General features: G+C 43.7%; 1 protein-coding gene across 2 annotated transcripts in view; it reads left to right on the top strand.

The window, feature by feature from the left end:
- The window catches only part of KSR2 (kinase suppressor of ras 2), a 561531-nt gene that overhangs the window by 84581 nt on the left and 458771 nt on the right, over window positions 1–18179 (top strand). For both annotated transcript variants that reach the window (XM_075835299.1, XM_075835310.1), the window contains exon 2: window positions 9696–9836. In XM_075835299.1, the coding sequence (XP_075691414.1) occupies window positions 9696–9836 (141 nt within the window). The remainder of the gene's footprint in view (window positions 1–9695; window positions 9837–18179) is intronic.

The raw sequence follows: 18179 nt of genomic DNA, 5'->3' as shown, positions 1-18179 counted from the left end.
TTTTCTGCCTGCAAAATACTCTGTGTGAACAGGGCCATACTTAAACAGCACTTTGAGACACTTTACTCACTGTGTCAGAAGAGCTGCTGGCTCCCACTCCAGTCAGCGAGCGCGTTTGGGCTGTCGCGGTTGCGCGCTTCCGGGCTTTCGCTGGTGCGCGTGTTTGCGATCGCGAGCGTTCGCGGGTGCGCGCTCGCGGCAGTTTGCGGGTGCTCGCGATCGGTCGCGCGGGCGGTGTTTGACGGCCCCCATGACAAGAGGGGGGGCCCGCAGCTCACGACATTCTTTTGGTGAAAAAAACGGGCCCCATTGCAGGGGCCTGTTTTTTTCTACCAAAGGCAAGTCGCGGCAGTTGCCGGGCCCCCCTTTCAATTAGGTTTGGCCGGGCCCCTCACATCAGTACCCCTAATACCCCCCTGATGGCGGCCCTACTCGTGTGAATTAGGCCTTATGCATTCTGCATAAATGTTCAAGCTGCAGAAACAACCCCATTCAGATGTATGATTTCCAGTTTTAGAAATTCCTGCAATAAACCTGTTGCAAAGAATATATCCTAATCTATTCATACCCGGACGATACGGCACTACTTTTACTGGAGTAGTTCAACAGTTAGTTCGACAGTGCCATCCAGTGGACAAACAAAAGTAGCATTTAAGCATAGTGAAACAAATGGAAGCAACATTTCTATAGTTGATGCAAAACAGGACGAATAGTTTTTTTATGCTCTGCTCACACCATAGTTTTGGCCCACATCAGACGTAGCCATTCTTCTTTTTGTTTTTTTTTACCTGATAATCATAGGTTACGATATATATATATATTTGACATCTTGTGGACCACTTAGCTCACAGGATCGCCATCTCCAAGGTGAGATGGTTGGCACACTTATAAAGTTCTCTCCAACTCATTGAATAAAAGTTTAAACCAGCCGCAGCTAGCTTTATTGTCTTCACCACAGCAAGCAGTGTTACAACAAAAAAACATACAAAATGAACCCTAGGCCGTCCAGCCTCTAACTAACACATTCAGTGTCCCGCACTACAAGACCCTTAGCCTTGTGCCCAGCACCTCAAAACATAGGCAGTTTGTACCTTACATGTTGGTGACTCTCACAGGCTAGCATGCTCATCTTCCCCAGACTGAGAGCCCCTTACACGGTGGTGACTCTCACAGGCTAGCATGCCTGTCTTCCCCAGACTGAGAGCCAGGGGTGAACAGCACACACCTCAATTAAAGAGCCACCTCATGTGAAGCCTACCTAGGCTCATCAGACTGCCCAAGACATGGACTGTCTGTATGGAGTGGAAGCCGCCCTCCTCCTTCACACTCCAGCAAACCAGGCCCTATTCCAGGTTTTACACCCAAGCAACAGCAGAGAAAACCCTCTCTGCTGTACATGTTCCCTGGTTGCTTAAAACCTGACAGTTTCTGCACTGTCCAGTAGCTGCACTGCTACAATATATATATATATATACACATCTGAGGTAGGGCACAAATATGGTGTGAACATAGCCTTAGTTATTGTTATATTTTTTGTATGGGGTTATGTGATCATTGTAAGGTGAGTAAGGATGCAGACGTATAGTATATCTTTTACACCAGGATCACACACACAGTTTTGATGCAGTTTTGTGGAAGTTTTTGGCTCAATTTTTTTTGCACCAAAGCCAGAAGGGGATCCAGATGCATCTCCTTTCTTTTGTGTCCACTTCTGATTTCGCATCAAAACTGTGTGTGTGATCCTGGCCTAAGGGCATGGCCAGACTTGGCGTATTTCTGTAGACACTGTCCGCATCAATGCCGCACATAATCTGCGTTGCAGATTCCGTTGCGCCTTTGCCTAAAATGTGCAGTAAATTGATGCGGAATGGCCGTTGCGTATAAAAGAGTACTTCCTTCTGTCTTTTAAAACATTTCATCTCAGTCGGGCTATTGACCTCGAAACATATAGGTCCAGCCAGAATGAAGAAATATCCTGTTCGTAAAACCAATCCGCAACGCAACACACATAACATATGCGGATTTCATTGCGGAATTTTGAATCTCCATTGAAGTCAATGGAGAAATTCCGCAATAAGTCTGCAACAAGTCCGCTACAAGTCCGTAACAGCCAGTGTATGCTGCGGACACCAAATTACGCACCGCAGATTATGGTCCGCAGCGGTGTTTTCCGCCACGTGTGCACGAACCTAACTAAAAAGGTGTGGAAACCAATGGAGAAAATGTCTGCTGCGGATTTCCACAGCGGACAGGCCCCAGTGGAATTCCTGAGCAATTCCGCCACGTCTGGCCATGCGCCAAGTGTTAGGGCACCTACACATGCAGCATTTATGCAGCGGTTTTTGCCAGTTTTTTTTTGTTTGTTTTTTTCACAAAGAAAAGTGCCAACAAAAAATATATAAAGCAGGCAAGAAACATTGCAAAGATGCCACATGTGAAAATTAACTTAATATTACTTTCACTACTATAATCTGTTTCTTGAAGAAGAAAAATGTCACACTATTTAATAATAGTTCAGACTATAATACATACAGAGAAGGAAATAAGTATTTGATCCCTTGCTGATTTTGTAAGTTTGAACACTGTCAAAGACATGAACAGTCTAGAATTTTTAGGCTAGGTTAATTTTACCAGTGAGAGATAGATTATATATATAAAAAAAAAAGAAAATCACATTGACACAATTATATATATTTATTTGCATTGTGCACAGAGAAATAAGTATTTGATCCCTTTGGCAAACAAGACTTAATACTTGGTGGCAAAACCCTTGTTGGCAAGCACAGCAGTCAGACGTTTTTTGTAGTTGATGATGAGGTTTGCACACATGTTAGATGGAATTTTGGCCCACTCCTCTTTGCAGACCATCTGTAAATCATTAAGATTTCGAGGCTGTCACTTGGCAACTCGGATCTTCAGCTCCCTCCATAAGTTTTCGATGGGATTAAGGTCTGGAGACTGGCTAGGCCACTCCATGACCTTAATGTGCTTCTTTTTGAGCCACTCCTTTGTTGCCTTGGCTGTATGTTTCGGGTCATTGTCGTGCTGGAAGACCCAGCCACGAGACATTTTTAATGTCCTGGTGGAGGGAAGGAGGTTGTCACTCAGGATTTGACGGTACATGGCTCCATCCATTCTCCCATTGATGCGGTGAAGTAGTCCTGTGCCCTTAGCAGAGAAACACCCCCAAAACATAATGTTTCCACCTCCATGCTTGACAGTGGGGACGGTGTTCTTTGGGTCATAGGCAGCATTTCTCTTCCTCCAAACATGGCGAGTTGAGTTAATGCCAAAGAGCTAAATTTTAGTCTCATCTGACCACAGCACCTTCTCCCAATCACTCTCAGAATCATCCAGATGTTCATTTGCAAACTTCGGACGGGCTTGTACATGTGCCTTCTTGAGCAGGGGGACCTTGCGGGCACTGCAGGATTTTAATCCATTACGGCGTAATATGTTACCAATAGTTTTCTTGGTGACTGTGGTCCCAGCTGCCTTGAGATCATTAACAAGTTCCCCCCATGTAGTTTTCGGCTGAGCTCTCACCTTCTTCAGGATAAAGGATACCCCACGAGGTGAGATTTTGCATGGAGCCCCAGATCGATGTCGATTGACAGTCATTTTGTATGTCTTCCATTTTCTTAGTATTGCACCAACAGTTGTCTCCTTCTCACCCAGCGTCTTACTTATGATTTTGTAGCCCATTCCAGCCTTGTGCAGGTCTATGATCTTGTCCCTGACATCCTTAGAAAGCTCTTTGGTCTTGCCCATGTTGTAGAGGTTAGAGTCAGACTGATTAATTGAGTCTGTGGACAGGAGTCTTTTATACAGGTGACCATGTAAGACAGCTGTCTTTAATGCAGGCACCAAGTTGATTTGGAGCATGTAACTGGTCTGGAGGAGGCTGAACTCTTAATGGTTGGTAGGGGATCAAATACTTATTTCTCTGTGCACAATGCAAATAAATATATATAATTTTGACAATTTGATTTTCTGTTTTTGTTTTTTTTTTTTTATAATCTTTCTCTCACTGGTAAAATTAACCTAGCCTAAAAATTATAGACTGTTCATGTCTATGACAGTGGGCAAACTTACAAAATCAGCAAGGGATCAAATACTTATTTCCTTCACTGTACAGTATATGCACTGCCTTATATAGAGAACCAGCAGAATGCACAGAGTGATATTACCTCCTAGTTGTAGAACTGTGGTGATGCTGTCATTTAACTACTTTGACTCTATTGACATCCACAATTCAAAGGTCAACCTTCCCTTTAGGTATATCCTGAAAACTCAATTTTTTTTAAGGATTCTTATATGCCCTATTAGGGCATATGGACGTCATAGATGGGGGTTCCCTAATCGAGCCCCTTCTATGAACCAGAATGGTGAGCTGTTCTTTAAGGGTATGTTCCCACAGGCAGGATACGCTGCAGATTTTGCTTGCAATTTTCAAGCCAAAACCAGAATTGGATCCAGGAGAGCAGACCTATAACGCCTTCCTTTTATATATTTCTTCTGTTTAGGTTCCGTTGCTGGTTTTGGCTTGAAAATACATGCAAATCTGCACTGCGGGAATATACCCTTAGGCCTTATTCACACTAACGTAGAATACGTCTGTTCGATGGCCGTTAAAACAACTGGCGTCACTCGGGCGCATGTTTTTCAACGGGGCCGTTCACACGGCCGTTGTTTTATCGAACTGCGTGAAAGGTCCATTGAAAAATAGAACATGTCCTATTTTCTTCCATATTCACGGATCCCTCCATGGGCTCAAGTCTATGGGGATCAGTGAAAACGGGACCCACACGGGGGCACCTCGGTTTTCACGTCCGAGCTTCCCCACGCTTGTGTGAATCTAGCCTTAGAGCAAGTATTACATGAACAGCCATTCATCTAAATGACTATTTAAAACTACATTTCCCCTGCAGTGGCCGCTGCAGGGGAAACGTCTGGGTGGCCAAGACTTTCCCACGCAAACTCAGCTGTTTGACGAGGGTGTTGGTAGCTAGACCAGCGGCCATCAGCTGATCGCAGTGCCGGCTCTCATATGAAAGGGTTTTTCTTCTGATTAAACAACCCCTTTAAGTGGTACCAAAGTCCTTGGTCTTCATAACTATATATCTTAGGCCCTGTTCACACTGAGTTTTTTTACGAGTTTTTTGACGCGGAAACCGCGCCGCAAAACTCCTCAAAACCCGCCCGAAAATGCCTCCCATTGATTTCAATGGGAGTTGGATGAGATTTTTACCGCGAGTAAAAAAAACGCGTAAAAAGAAGCGTCATGACCCATCTTGAGGCGGTTTCCGCCTCCAAATCCCCATTTCAATCAGTCAGAAAGAGGAAAAAACACCTCGACGAGTGTTTTGACGAGTTTTTGCAGGAGGAATTTTCCTCCTGCAAAAAACTCTGTGTGAACATAGCCTTAAAGCTGCTTTAGTCTGTTGATTAAGTCAGTGATACTACCATTATTTATACGCAAATATTATCAACTTAATATTTGTTCACTTTATATCTGTGCTACACAAGACATCTGGGTGCTATGTGATATTCAATTTCTGTCTTATATTAAGTTATATCTAATACTATGTTCAAACAGTTTATCACATCACTTTTGAGCAATGTATATGTTTGTATAGAGATGTACAGTACTGTGCAAAAGTTATAGGCAGTTGTGGAAAAATGCTGCAAAGTAAGAATACTTTAACAAATAGAAGTGTTAGTAGTTTTTTTCATCAATTAAGAACAAAGTGAATGAACAGAAGAAAAATCTAAATCAAATCAATATTTGGTGTGACTACCCTTTGCCTTTTAAAAGAGCATTAATTCTTCTAGGTACAACTGCATGTGGATTTTGTAGGATTATAGTCAGGTGTAGGATTTACCAATTATACCAAACAGGTGATAATGATAATCATTTTCATTTGTAGATTGAAACACAATCATTAACTGTAATATAAACAACTGTGTAGGAGGCTTAAAACTGGGTTGGAAACAGCTAAACTCAACTACAAAGGTGAGGTTGTGGAAGACAGTTTCATGTCACAGGTCCACCATAGCAAGACTGAGCACAACAATAGGATACAAGGTACTTATACTACATAAGCAAGGTCTCTCTCAGGCAAAGACGTGCTCTTCAAGCTCTTTTGAAGAAGCACAAAGAAACTGGCAATGTTTAGGAACGTAGAAGCAGTGGTTGGCCAAGGAAACTTAGTGCAGCAAATCAAATACACATCATGCTTACTTCCCTATGAAATCGGAAGATGTCCAGCAATGCCATCAGCTAAGAACTAGCAGAAACCATTGGGATCCAGATGCACCCATCTACCCATAAGTTTGGCCAGAAGTGGTCTTCATGGAAGAATTACGGCCAAAAAGTACCTTTGATGTGGAAACAAGGCCAAGTGACTCAACTATGCACGAAAACACAGGAACTGGGGTGCTGAACAATGGCAGCAGGTGCTCTGAACCCATGAGTCAAAATGTGAAAATATTTAGCCGTAACAGAAGGCAGTTTGTTCGCCGAAGGGCTGGAGAACAGTAAAATAATGAGTGTCTACAGGCAATAATGAAGCATGGTGGAGGTTCCTTGCAAGTTTGGGGCTGAATTTTTGCAAATGGATTTGGGGATTTGGTCAGGATTAATGGTGTTCTTAATGTTGAGAAATACAGGCAGATATTTATCTGTCACGGCTGTGGTCACGGACCGCCGCCGTTCTTTACTTGGTGACGCCCACGACCACAGTGGTTGTCCTCCTGCCGGCGTCCCCCTCCTAGGAGACGCCAGCACTCATGACCGGCTGGCCTTGCTCGCACTGGTAAGGTGCGCGCGCGGTCCCGGCCTTAAAGGGCCAGCGCGCGCACATGTTTAAAGTTCCCTAATCAACCCCTGCCCATTCTGGACTACAAGAAGGGCTCTGCCCTTCCATTCCCAGCCTGAGGGTTGTTGTAGTTTTCCCATGTCTGTATTGCAAACAGTCCCTTAGTGTTTTCCTGCTCCCAGTGTTCACTTGTCCTGCCTCCTATATCCTGTATCCCGTGCTGTGCCTTGTTCCGAGCCTGTGTAGTCCCTGAGCCGTACTTTGTCTTGCCTGCTGGAATTCTCCACGTTGGCTGTCGCCTGTCCTTCTGAATACCATCTGCCACGTCTGGCGCAACCCACCACCTCCAGCCCCATCTGTGCCAGAGCCCTTGCCGCCATCCGGACTATTCCAAGTACCCGTGTGCTACACCTACCATAGACTTTGTGCATAGACTGTAAGTTGGTCAGCTGCCTTTCTGCTACGGCGGAGCAGCCTAGTGCGTACACATACCCCTGGATCATGACATTATTTATTATGCAGTACCACCAAGGAGGCATCCGATTGGCTCCCAATTTATTCTGTAGCAGAACAACGACCCCAAACATACAGCCAATGTCATTAAGAACTATCTTCAGCGTAAAGAAGAGCAAAGAGCCCTGGAAACGGTGATATGGCCCCCACAGAGACCTGATTTCAACATCATCGAGTCTGTCTGGGATTACATGAAGAGTCAAAAGGATTCGAGGAAGGGGAAAAAGGAAGAGAGCCTCCTATTATATTATTTGAATTAACAATTCTTGCCCAGGTGTACACCACCAATATAAATCATAGAAATTATGGGTATGGGAAAAGGGAGAGGAGTGGGACAAGAATAATAGATGTTAGGTCGCCTTCAATTATTGTATGTATTGATACCGACAATTATAGGGAGATAAATATCCAGTGCAGTGTTCCCTTGAGTTGCACTGGCAGAGTAATTTTCTTATCATTTTTATCTTTACTTTTACTTAAATATTTAAATTTTTTATTTATTTTTATTATTATTACTGTGTTGTGTTTTTCTTATTTCAAATACCATTGAATTGAGACACCATCCTGTCTGAATGGTTGTGTTCACATAAATGGGAATAAGGAGGGAGTGCTCTTAGAGCTATGATTGTGGAACTTTAATGTTAAGCATCCTCACATAGAGATTGCCTAAATTAACCTCAATCCATAAGGTCATATGGACATAACCTACTAGTAGCGGCAGGCAGCTGAAATAATAAGCCAGGTAAGACTACACTCTCCCTCAATTATCAGCACTATGTTTGGTGCCCGCCGTACAAGCAAATGGATCGCAAGATACCCAGCTCAGGATTGAGTGTAGCGATGTTACGGTCTCAAAGCGTCGCTGCTCTGAGATTATCTCTTGAGCAGCGAGACCAGGAGAGCAGCTTAGTCAGAGCTGCTCCTAGCGTCTGAGATGTTAGTCGTGAGTGGCTGTGTCGTCATCCGTATCAGAGTCAGCTTCTTCCGGAAAGAGCTGACTTTGATCAGAGAAACGTACGTCGGGAATTATACCGACTTTACAATAGAGAATTAAATAATAGAGGGAGAGATTAGTGTAGAGAACATAGGCTAATCTTACCATACCGATTGATTGCCTCTAGCTGCAGTGAGAGCAAGCGAGAATATCGCTTACACCGCTCGCTCACGCCGCCTAGTCGTCGAGCACGGATGACGACACAGCCACTCACGACTAACACCTCAGCCGCCAGCAGCTCTGACTAAGCTGCGGTCCTGGTCTCGCTGCTCAAGAGATAATCTCAGAGCAGCGACGCTTTGAGACCTACTAGCGGTAATATCGCTATGCTCAATCCTTAGCTGGGTATTTTGCGATCCATTTGCTTGTACGGCGGGCACCAAACATAGTGCTGACAATTGAGGGAGAGTGTAGCCTTACCTGGCTTATTATTTCAGCTTTTGCACTTTTTAGTTTTGATTCAGTTTTGTTCTGCTGAACCAAAAACAGGACAGAATCTAAAAAAGAGAAGAATAATTGCAAACTTTATGAGTCTCCATTCCCAGGCTACAAAAAAACTGCCTCAAAGTGTGAACTGGGACATTGCTTCTTCCCTCATCAGTCACCTGGTGGAAAGTATAGAAAGCAGCTTCTGGGTTTATCTGGTGTGGACAACTCCTTTTTGTTACAAGGATCTCCCAATGTTAAGATGATCACAGGGTGGCCTCAGCTGACTTAATCCAGCAGCAAGTGTTCAATTTTTCTTTAGCGCCACCACAGGAGAAATGAGGTATTACACAGTTCACACTGTTTATCCCCATACATTAGTTCACCGGTGCTAGGCAAGTACATGGGCACATAACTGTGCCTGCATAAATTCACTGGAGCACTGTGGTCCCTTTATTCTGCTGATAGGCCATCAATGTATATTCTAGGAAAACCCCTTTAACTCAATGAGCTGTCCTAGTAATGCCTGGACGTCCTAGAGCACAAGCCACTCTTTGTAACTGCTCCTGTCTTAGGCTAATTGATGTAGATGACAAACTTGGGAACCCCCCCTATTAATTTCTATTTTCCTAATAGACAGTCATGTTTTAGATTATTTTACTGATCTGTCTCTGAAATTTACAGTGTTAGAATTTTAGTTTTCTTCTTTTTTCATTAGTTATCATCACTGTTACAGAATTGTCATATAATTGTCTTAGTATAGATCAAGGCTTCTTAAACTTTTTCTACTCGGACCATACTAGCCAGAACATGATAGTACCTAGGCCTCACCACCCATGGTATATATTATGCTGACGTAGTATTAAAAATGCTAGAAATCCTATACTGTTAGTAATGTGTTTTCATGTGTCTATTACTGAATTACTTCTATTTCTTTTTAGAGCAAGCTAGTAAAGTACTTCAGTCGGCAGCTGTCCTGCAAGAGAAAAGTGGCTTTGCAAGAGCGTAATGCAGAACTAGAAGGTTTCCCTCAGCTGATGCACTGGTGCAGGATTGTCAACGTCCGCAAAGAAGTTATGGAGGTAATTACAGATTTCAGACCAGAGCCGTAAATGTCCATAACTTATGTGTATGTGAACCGGTATGGCTCTATTTACACTGTGTTTGCGTATGTTGTCGTATGACATGCCCCTTGTTTATAAGTCGAATGTGTCCATAGACTCCTAAGAGCCCAATGGATGCAAAAGAGTATTCTTTTGGCATCCGTTGGGCTGTTATACGTTAGTATACTTTTTGTTTCGCTAGATAGAAAAATGCATCCAGCTGTGCTTTCCTATGCATCCACAGCAAAGAAAAGCATACTGTACGGTGTATTTTTTATTTTTTTTATAGTGGTGGTCTATGGCAGATACATGAAACTGTATAGAATATGTCAGAGGCATCTGTCAGATGTATACATAGGGAGTATTTTCCAACATATATATCAAACCGATATCATAGATGCAGTGTGAAACAAGCCTAACCGCACCATTAGTAGGATGGAATAGAAGTATGCTGATCTGATCACAGATTTGATCACAAATTTGATGTGATGTCCAGATGGCTGTTAACTTTTCCTATCTGTATCTGGATATAATAAAAACTGTAGTTTGACAGCTGTATACACATTTGCAAGCAGCTTCCAAATTCTGCATCTTCCCTCCTGGCCCAATTAAACGCTATTCTGGTCGCTGTTGGTCGGCAGCTGTATAATTATTTACCTGCTAATGGGATGCTGGAGAATTATAATATATATTTACTATATAGTGATTTATGAACACATTACAGACCAGTTGGACAGGCCACATAATAAAGCTAACATTGCACTGAACGGTAATACTTGTGTAGTTTATATCACATATACATTGGCTGCATAGAGGGCCTCACTTTGCTTTGGTTCCAGTTACAGCATTATCGAGACATGGTAGGTGACTTCATATGTTATTACGTCACAGTGATTTCACGTGCCCAAAAGATCACTGCCGCAAGCTTAGCGACAATACATAGTGCACTTCCACTACTTCTGGGATCAAAGAAAACGCTGATCCTGACAGTTGATCTATTCAATGCTACGATCAAACCTGATTGCAGCACTTTACAAGGGGGAGACCTGACATGATCGCTGGAGCTGACGTCACTATGGAAAGCTTTGTCAGGTCTTGGATTGTCTTTTGTAAGTGCCTGGGCTTAACCATATCAACATAAACAATAAATATACAGTATATACTTATTTTAGGCCAGCAACGTAAAGAGTTTTATAAAATCAACATGGGGAATCAGGATGTTTTTTTTTAGCTTATCCTTCCAAAAGCAACGGAAGCCACGAAGCAGTGCAGAGCCTTTAGGCCCCATTCACACTAACGTGTTTTTGCGGCCGCAGTTCCCCCGAAAATCCACGGGAGAATTGCGGCCCCATTCTTTTCTATGGGGCCATGCACACGACCGTAGTTTTTACGGTCCGTGCATGGCCCGGGAACCCGCACCGCAGAAAGAACGGGCATGTCCTATTACGGACATCTCCTGCGGTCCGGGCTCATTGAAAACAATGACGGCGGCCATGTGCATGTCGTACAATTTGCGGGCGGCCCGCGGCTGACAGTCCGCTGACAGTCCGCAGCCGCCCGACCCGAAAACCACGGCCGTGCACACGGCTACGGTCGTGTGCATGAGGCCTTATTTGACGGTTACCAACAGCTCCTGAGAGACCCAATTTATAAAAGGGTTCGTTGGGTTCAATCATGGCTTTGTCATTTGTTGAGGAATAGTGCTACATGCAGAGCTATTTTTCCAGTCAAATCTGATGGGATCTGCCATGGAGGCTCTGAACAGAGCCTCCAAAGCAGATGTGACTACAACCTTATCTGTAAGGGTATGATCACACAGGGCGGATACGCTGCGTAAAAGTACATACAGCGTATCCACCATGGAGCCCGCAGGGAATTCCGGACGAAAAAATTGATTGTGGTGCAGTTTTTCGGACTGAATGTCTGCTTCGGAAAACATGGATTAAAAAAAAAGCCTATACTTACCTCGGTCTCCGTTGTCATGGTGACGCGTCCCTCTGTTGTCTGTGCAGCCCGGCCTCCTGGGATGATGTTTTATCCCATGTGACCACTGCAGCCTGTGATTGGCTGCAGCAGTCTCATGGGATGAAAAGTCATCCTAGGAGGCCGGCCTGGACGGAGAAGCAGAGAGAGATCTGGGTAAGTACAGATGTAGCCATCTTTAACTTGACTCTGTTAACTTGCTGCAGCGTGATATCACACAACAAAATCCATTGAAAATTCATTGAAAAAGTCAAGATAAGAGATCTAGCCATTGTTTATCTAATGCGTTAAAAGTCAAGGTAAAGACGGCTACATCTGTATAAGCTTTTTTTTTTCTGAGTTGCGATTTTTGTGGCTGAATTGCATCCTTTCCGCCGCAAAAATTGCAACATCTGCTATTCGTTACGAGTTTTACCTCCCCAAAAACAAAAAAAGCAGCGTTTCCCAAGCATGAATTGACATGCTGCGGCTTAAAAAAAACGCACTGCAGATCAATTTATGAATGTTTTTTTCTACTTATTTTTTACGCAGCGTGTCATTCACTCTGCTGCTACTGTATTACGCTATGGATTTTCCGCAATGAACTACGTTGCGAAAAATTCGTAGTGTTTATGCTACGTGTGGACATACCTTACTCATTTTCTTTTTGGATGTGAACTAATACTGACTCAGATCTGTGCCCGACGCATAAAACAATCTTTTCTTAACCAAGCTTTGCGCCATTTTCTTTTGTTGGCATACTGACACTTTATAATGACATTGAAAATGACGTTTGAAATACAAGTGAATTAAATAAAAAAAGGTTCATGTAAAGTTCCAATAGAGAATGAGATGTGCACAGCATGAATGTACATCAATATTGATATAGTTTGGAAACGACTCATATGGCACATGTTTTGCTGAACGAGGCTGTAAACAGAGGAGATGTGGCAGCCGGATATTTCATGAGTACATATACATATAAATACACACCCACAGTGCATGCACAGATCTGCTTTAGTCATGTTCTTTCCTGTAAGACACAGGAGTTATGCCAGCGTCTGGCTACAGTCAGAGAAATATGGTAGGCAATCCACCAGATGCTGTGGCAATGTGTTAAGGTATTTACACACAACTCAGCTTCCATGATCCCTCTAAAAATGACCGCAGCAGTGAATTCTGCAGAGATGTAGCTAGGCTTTTCTTCACCCAAACTGAGATTTTAGTTTGTTTTCTTACCCCTGTATCTAAATACCCTGGCACCTGTTTGCTGCTGCCCCTATACACACCCCACACTCAGCACATGTGGCACCAGTCCCACAGCAGCTATGCCCCTGATTGCTGTGTTTCCATTGGGGTAGAAATGTTATCTGAATTTCTTTACCTCCGGCAGTCTCGTTTTCACAATTGTAGAGTATACAAAATGGTTATGAATAGATTTGACTCTGTGGTACGTGCAAGGAAAAGGTCGTGCCGGGCTGTACTTTGTCCCCCTAAATCAGACTACCCCCGCCATCAGACTACCCCCATCAGGTAATTAAATAAACAGAAAAACTGTTACTACTCTGGCTCCATCAGCATGTTGTGTCTCAAATAACGTACTGACACTGGGCAGTGTCAGGATGCTGTATGTGACGGAGCACTGATGACGTTGCATATAAGGCCCTGACACTGCTCGGCGTCGGGACCTTGTGTAAGTCACAACATTCTAAGGCCGGATTCACATGAGCGTGTGCGTTTTGCGCACGCAAAAAACGCAACGTTTTGCGTGCGCAAAAGGCACTTAACAGCTTAAGAGCTTTAGAGGCTTCGCATTTATTAATAGGTATACAGTGGGATACGATGGCTGAATTCCCTGGGCAGAGTGCTGCCTAGCCAGGGACAGGCTCTGAAGAAGCCCCTTACGTCACTGTTCATATATGGACAGTGATGTCAGAAGCTACAATGCTGAAGTCCCCAGCCAGAGCGTCGGAAACGCTCTGAAAGGGGACTCTGGCTCTGAAGAATCCCCTGACATCACTGTCCATATATGAACAGTGATGTCAGGAGCTAAAATGCCAGAGTCCCCGGCCAGAGCACTGGAAGCACTTTTACCGGGCACTATGGCTCTGGAGAATCCCATGACGTCACTGTCCATATAGGGACAGTGATGTCAAGAGTTACAATGCCGAAGTCCCCAGCCAGAGCGTCGGAAGCTCTCTGGCCAGTGACTCCGGCTCTGGGGAAATTCCTGATATCACCGTCCATATGATGTCAGAAACTTCCCCATGGCCATAGTCCGCGGGCAGATCGCTTCCGATGCTCTTCCATAGACTACAGCATTGGGACGCTTGTGACATCACTGTCTATATATGGGCTTCCCGATGTGTACATTTAGCGCATGGTTGCCATACAGTGGCATCTGTCACCCATGGGTTACTTATATTAAAAAAACGTATAATCCATCATGCCCAATCCTTCTTTCTCCCAACACCCGCCGTCGGAGGAGATTGGTGAGGCCCCCTATACACATATGATAGTGCATTCAAATTGGCGTGCTCATCTAAATTGAATCTAATATGTATGGCCAACTTAAACTATCCACAACTATATAAACTACAAACTACCATAAATTTGACTGTGCCCATAGTTATCTTTTCCTTAAATTATTCAGCTTCATTGTGGACTTGTTAGGTCTCCTATGCTATGCTAAATGCTTTTCTAAATGCTTCCAGGACTCGTATAGTATACTTGTGCTCCCTCTGCCCACACACTGATGATTGACAGTATACTGTACATTTGTATACTCATACAGGAAAGCTGTCAATCATTGTGTGTGGGCGCGGAAGCAGGCCTGAAATGTTTTTCTATGAGTCCTGGTCACCAGTAGTGGACACAGACAACTCGGGTCCCCTGTGCAGGAACAGTATATGAGCCCCTTGTTTTCCAATATCTTATCAAACATCACCACCTTATGTCGCTCTAAGGGTATGTTCACATGGTTTATTTTCAGCCATTTTTCAGGCCGCAAAAAACGGCAGAAGAATCGGAAGCAGAACGCCTCCAAACATCTGCTTGATTTTAATGGGAAAAATGGCGTTCTGTTCCGACGGGGCGTTTTTTTGCGTGGCCGTTTTGAAAACAGCTCTGGTTTTTCAGAAGTTTTTTTAGTAAAGGTATGTTCACACGCAGTGTTTTCAGACGTAATTCGGGCGTTTTACGCCTCGAATTACGCCTGAAAAAACGCCCCTAATACGTTTACAAACATCTGCCCATTGCTTGCAATGGGTTTTACGGTGTTCTGTTCCCACGAGGTGTATTTTTACGCGTCGCTGTCAAAATACAGCACGTAAAAAGACGCCCGCGAAAAAGTGCTGGCGTTCTTGGGACGTTTTTGGAGCCGTTTTTCATTGACTCCATTGAAAAACAGCTCCAATAACGTCCGTAAAATACACAGCGAAAAAAGCGAGTTGCTACAAAAACGTCTGAAAATCAGGAGCTGTTTTCGCCTGAAAACAGCTCCGTATTTTCAGACATTTTTGGTCAGTGCGTGTGAACATACCCTAATTTGGAGCTTCTTTTGAGGCTTCTTTTCAGGCTTCTTTTGAGGCGTTTTTTGAGGTGTTTTTTAGTGTTCAATGGAAAATCAGCTCCAAAAAACGGCTCAAGAAGGGGTATGTTCACATGCAAACTCAAAAACGTCTGAAAATACTGAGCTGTTTTCAAGGGAAAACAGCAAGATTTTCAGAAGTTTTTTAAGCCACTCGCGTTTTTCACTGCGTTTTTCCGGCCGTTTTTGGAGCTGTTTTTCAATAGAGCCAATGAAAAACGGCTCCAAAAAGTGACCTGCACTTCTTCACGGCCGTCTGCTTCCGATTTTTCAGCCGTTTTTCAGCCGTTTAAGGCCCAAAAAACGGCCGAAAGTAAGCCCTGTGAACATACCCAAAAACCAAATATGTCTGAAAATACGGAGCTGTTTTCATGCGAAAACATCTCCTGATTTTTAGACGTTTTTGTAACTACTCACGTTTTTCGTGGCGCATTTTACGGACGTTATTGGAGCTGTTTTTCGATGGAGTCAATGAAAAACGGCACCAAAAACGTCCCCAAGAAGTGACATGCACTTCTTTCCGCGGCGTCCTTTTACACGCCGTCTTTTCTAAGCTACGCGTAAAATTACATCTCGTGGGAACAGAACATCGTAGAAACCCATTGAAAGCAATGGGCAGATGTTTGCAGGCGTAGTGGAGCCGTTTTTTCAGACGTACACTACCGTTCAAAAGTTTGGGGTCGCCCAGACAATTTTGTGTTTTCCATGAAAACTCACCCTTACATTTATCAAATGTGTTGCAAAATGACTAGAAAATATAGTCAAGACATTGGCAAGGTTAGAAATAATGATTTTTATTTGAAATAATAATTTTCTCCTTCAAACTTTGCCTTCGTCAAAGAATGCTCCATTTGCAGCAATTACAGCATTGCAGACCTTTGGCATTCTAGCTGTTAATTTGCTGAGGTATTCGGGAGAAATTTCACCCCATGCTTCCAGAAGCCCCTCCCACAAGTTGGATTGGCTTGATGGCACTTCTTGCGTACCACACGGTCAAGCTGCTCCCACAACAGCTCTATGGGGTTGAGATCTGGTGACTGCGCTCCCCACTCCATTACAGATAGAATACCAGCTGCCTGCTTCTTCCCTAAATAGTTCTTGCATAATTTGGAGGTGTGCATTGGGTCATTGTCCTGTTGTAGGATGAAATTGGCTCCAATCAAGCGCTGTCCACAGGGTATGGCATGGCGTTGCAAAATGGAGTGATAGCCTTCCTTATTCAAAATCCCTTTTACCTTGTACAAATCTCCCACTTTACCAGCACCAAAGCAACCCCAGACCATCACATTACCTCCACCATGCTTCACAGATGGCGTCAGGCACTCTTCCAGCATCTTTTCAGTTGTTCTACGTCTCACAAATGTTCTTCTGTGTGATCCAAACACCTCAAACTTCGATTCGTCTGTCCATAACACTTTTTTCCAATCTTCCTCTGTCCAATGGCTGCGTGCTTTTGCCCATATTAATCTTTTCCTTTTATTAGCCAGTCTCAGATATGGCTTTTTCTTTGCCACTCTGCCCTGAAGGCTAGCATCCCGGAGTCGCCTCTTCACTGTAGACGTTGACACTGGCGTTTTGCGGGTACTACTTAATGAAGCTGCCAGTTGAGGACCTGTGTGGCGTCTATTTCTCAGACTAGAGACTCTAATGTACTTGTCTTGTTGCTCAGTTGTGCAGCGGGGCCTCCCACTTCTCTTTCTACTCTGGTTAGAGCCTGTTTGTGCTGTCCTCTGAAGGGAGGGTTGTAGGAAATCTTCAGTTTCTTCAGTTTCTTGGCAATTTCTCGCATGGAATAGCCTTCATTTCTAAGAACAAGAATAGACTGTCGAGTTTCACATGAAAGCTCTCTTTTTCTAGCCATTTGGAGAGTTATATTGAACCCACAAATGTAATGCTCCAGATACTCAACTAGCTCAAAGGAAGGTCAGTTTTATAGCTCCTCTAAACAGCAAAACTGTTTACAGCGGTGCTAACATAATTGCACAAGGGTTTTCAAGTTTTTTCTAATCATCCGTTAGCTTTCTAACACAGTTAGCAAACACAATGTACCATTAGAACACTGGAGTGATGGTTGCTGGAAATGGGCCTCTATACACCTATGTAGATATTGCATTAAAAACCAGACGTTTGCAGCTAGAATAGTCATTTAGCACATTAACAAGTATATTTCTGATTAATTTAATGTTATCTTCATTGAAAAAAACTTCTTTTCTTTCAAAAATAAGGAAATTTCTAAGTGACCCTAAACTTTTGAACGGTAGTGTAATTCGAGGCGTAAAACGCCCAAATTACGTCTGAAAACAGTGCGTGTGAACTAAGTCATAAAATGTATTACCTCAGGCATTTCCATGCAAGCTAATAGACAGAAGGAGGCTGCTGGGCCCCTGTGCAGCTGCATATGTTGCACCAATAGTACGTCCGCCCCTGCTGGTCACATTTAAACAGCCTTTTACCTGGAAAATCTAAATCAAATTATAGAAAATGATTTATTCTTGAAGAACCCCCATCTCAGTGTCTTCCCTCCTAAGGCTTGGTTCACACAGAGTTTTTTGCGGGCGGAAAATCTGCCTCAAAATTCCTCTGCCTGCACGTTTTTCGCGGCGTTTTTCGTTGAGCGTCCACGTTTTTGCAGCGTTTTTCGTTGAGCGCCGCGGGCATAAAACGCAGCGAAATACGCTTTCTCTGCCTCCCATTGATTTCAATGGGAGGTCAGAGGCATAGACGCCCGAAGATAGGGCATTTCCCTTCTTTTTCCCGCAAGCCGGTTTTTC

This window comes from Rhinoderma darwinii, chromosome 1 (genome assembly GCF_050947455.1).
Source record: "Rhinoderma darwinii isolate aRhiDar2 chromosome 1, aRhiDar2.hap1, whole genome shotgun sequence".
In the NCBI taxonomy this organism is placed as follows: Eukaryota; Metazoa; Chordata; class Amphibia; order Anura; family Rhinodermatidae; genus Rhinoderma; species Rhinoderma darwinii.
Note: the sequence above shows the minus strand (reverse complement) of the source record. Positions and strands in the feature narration are given on the sequence as shown.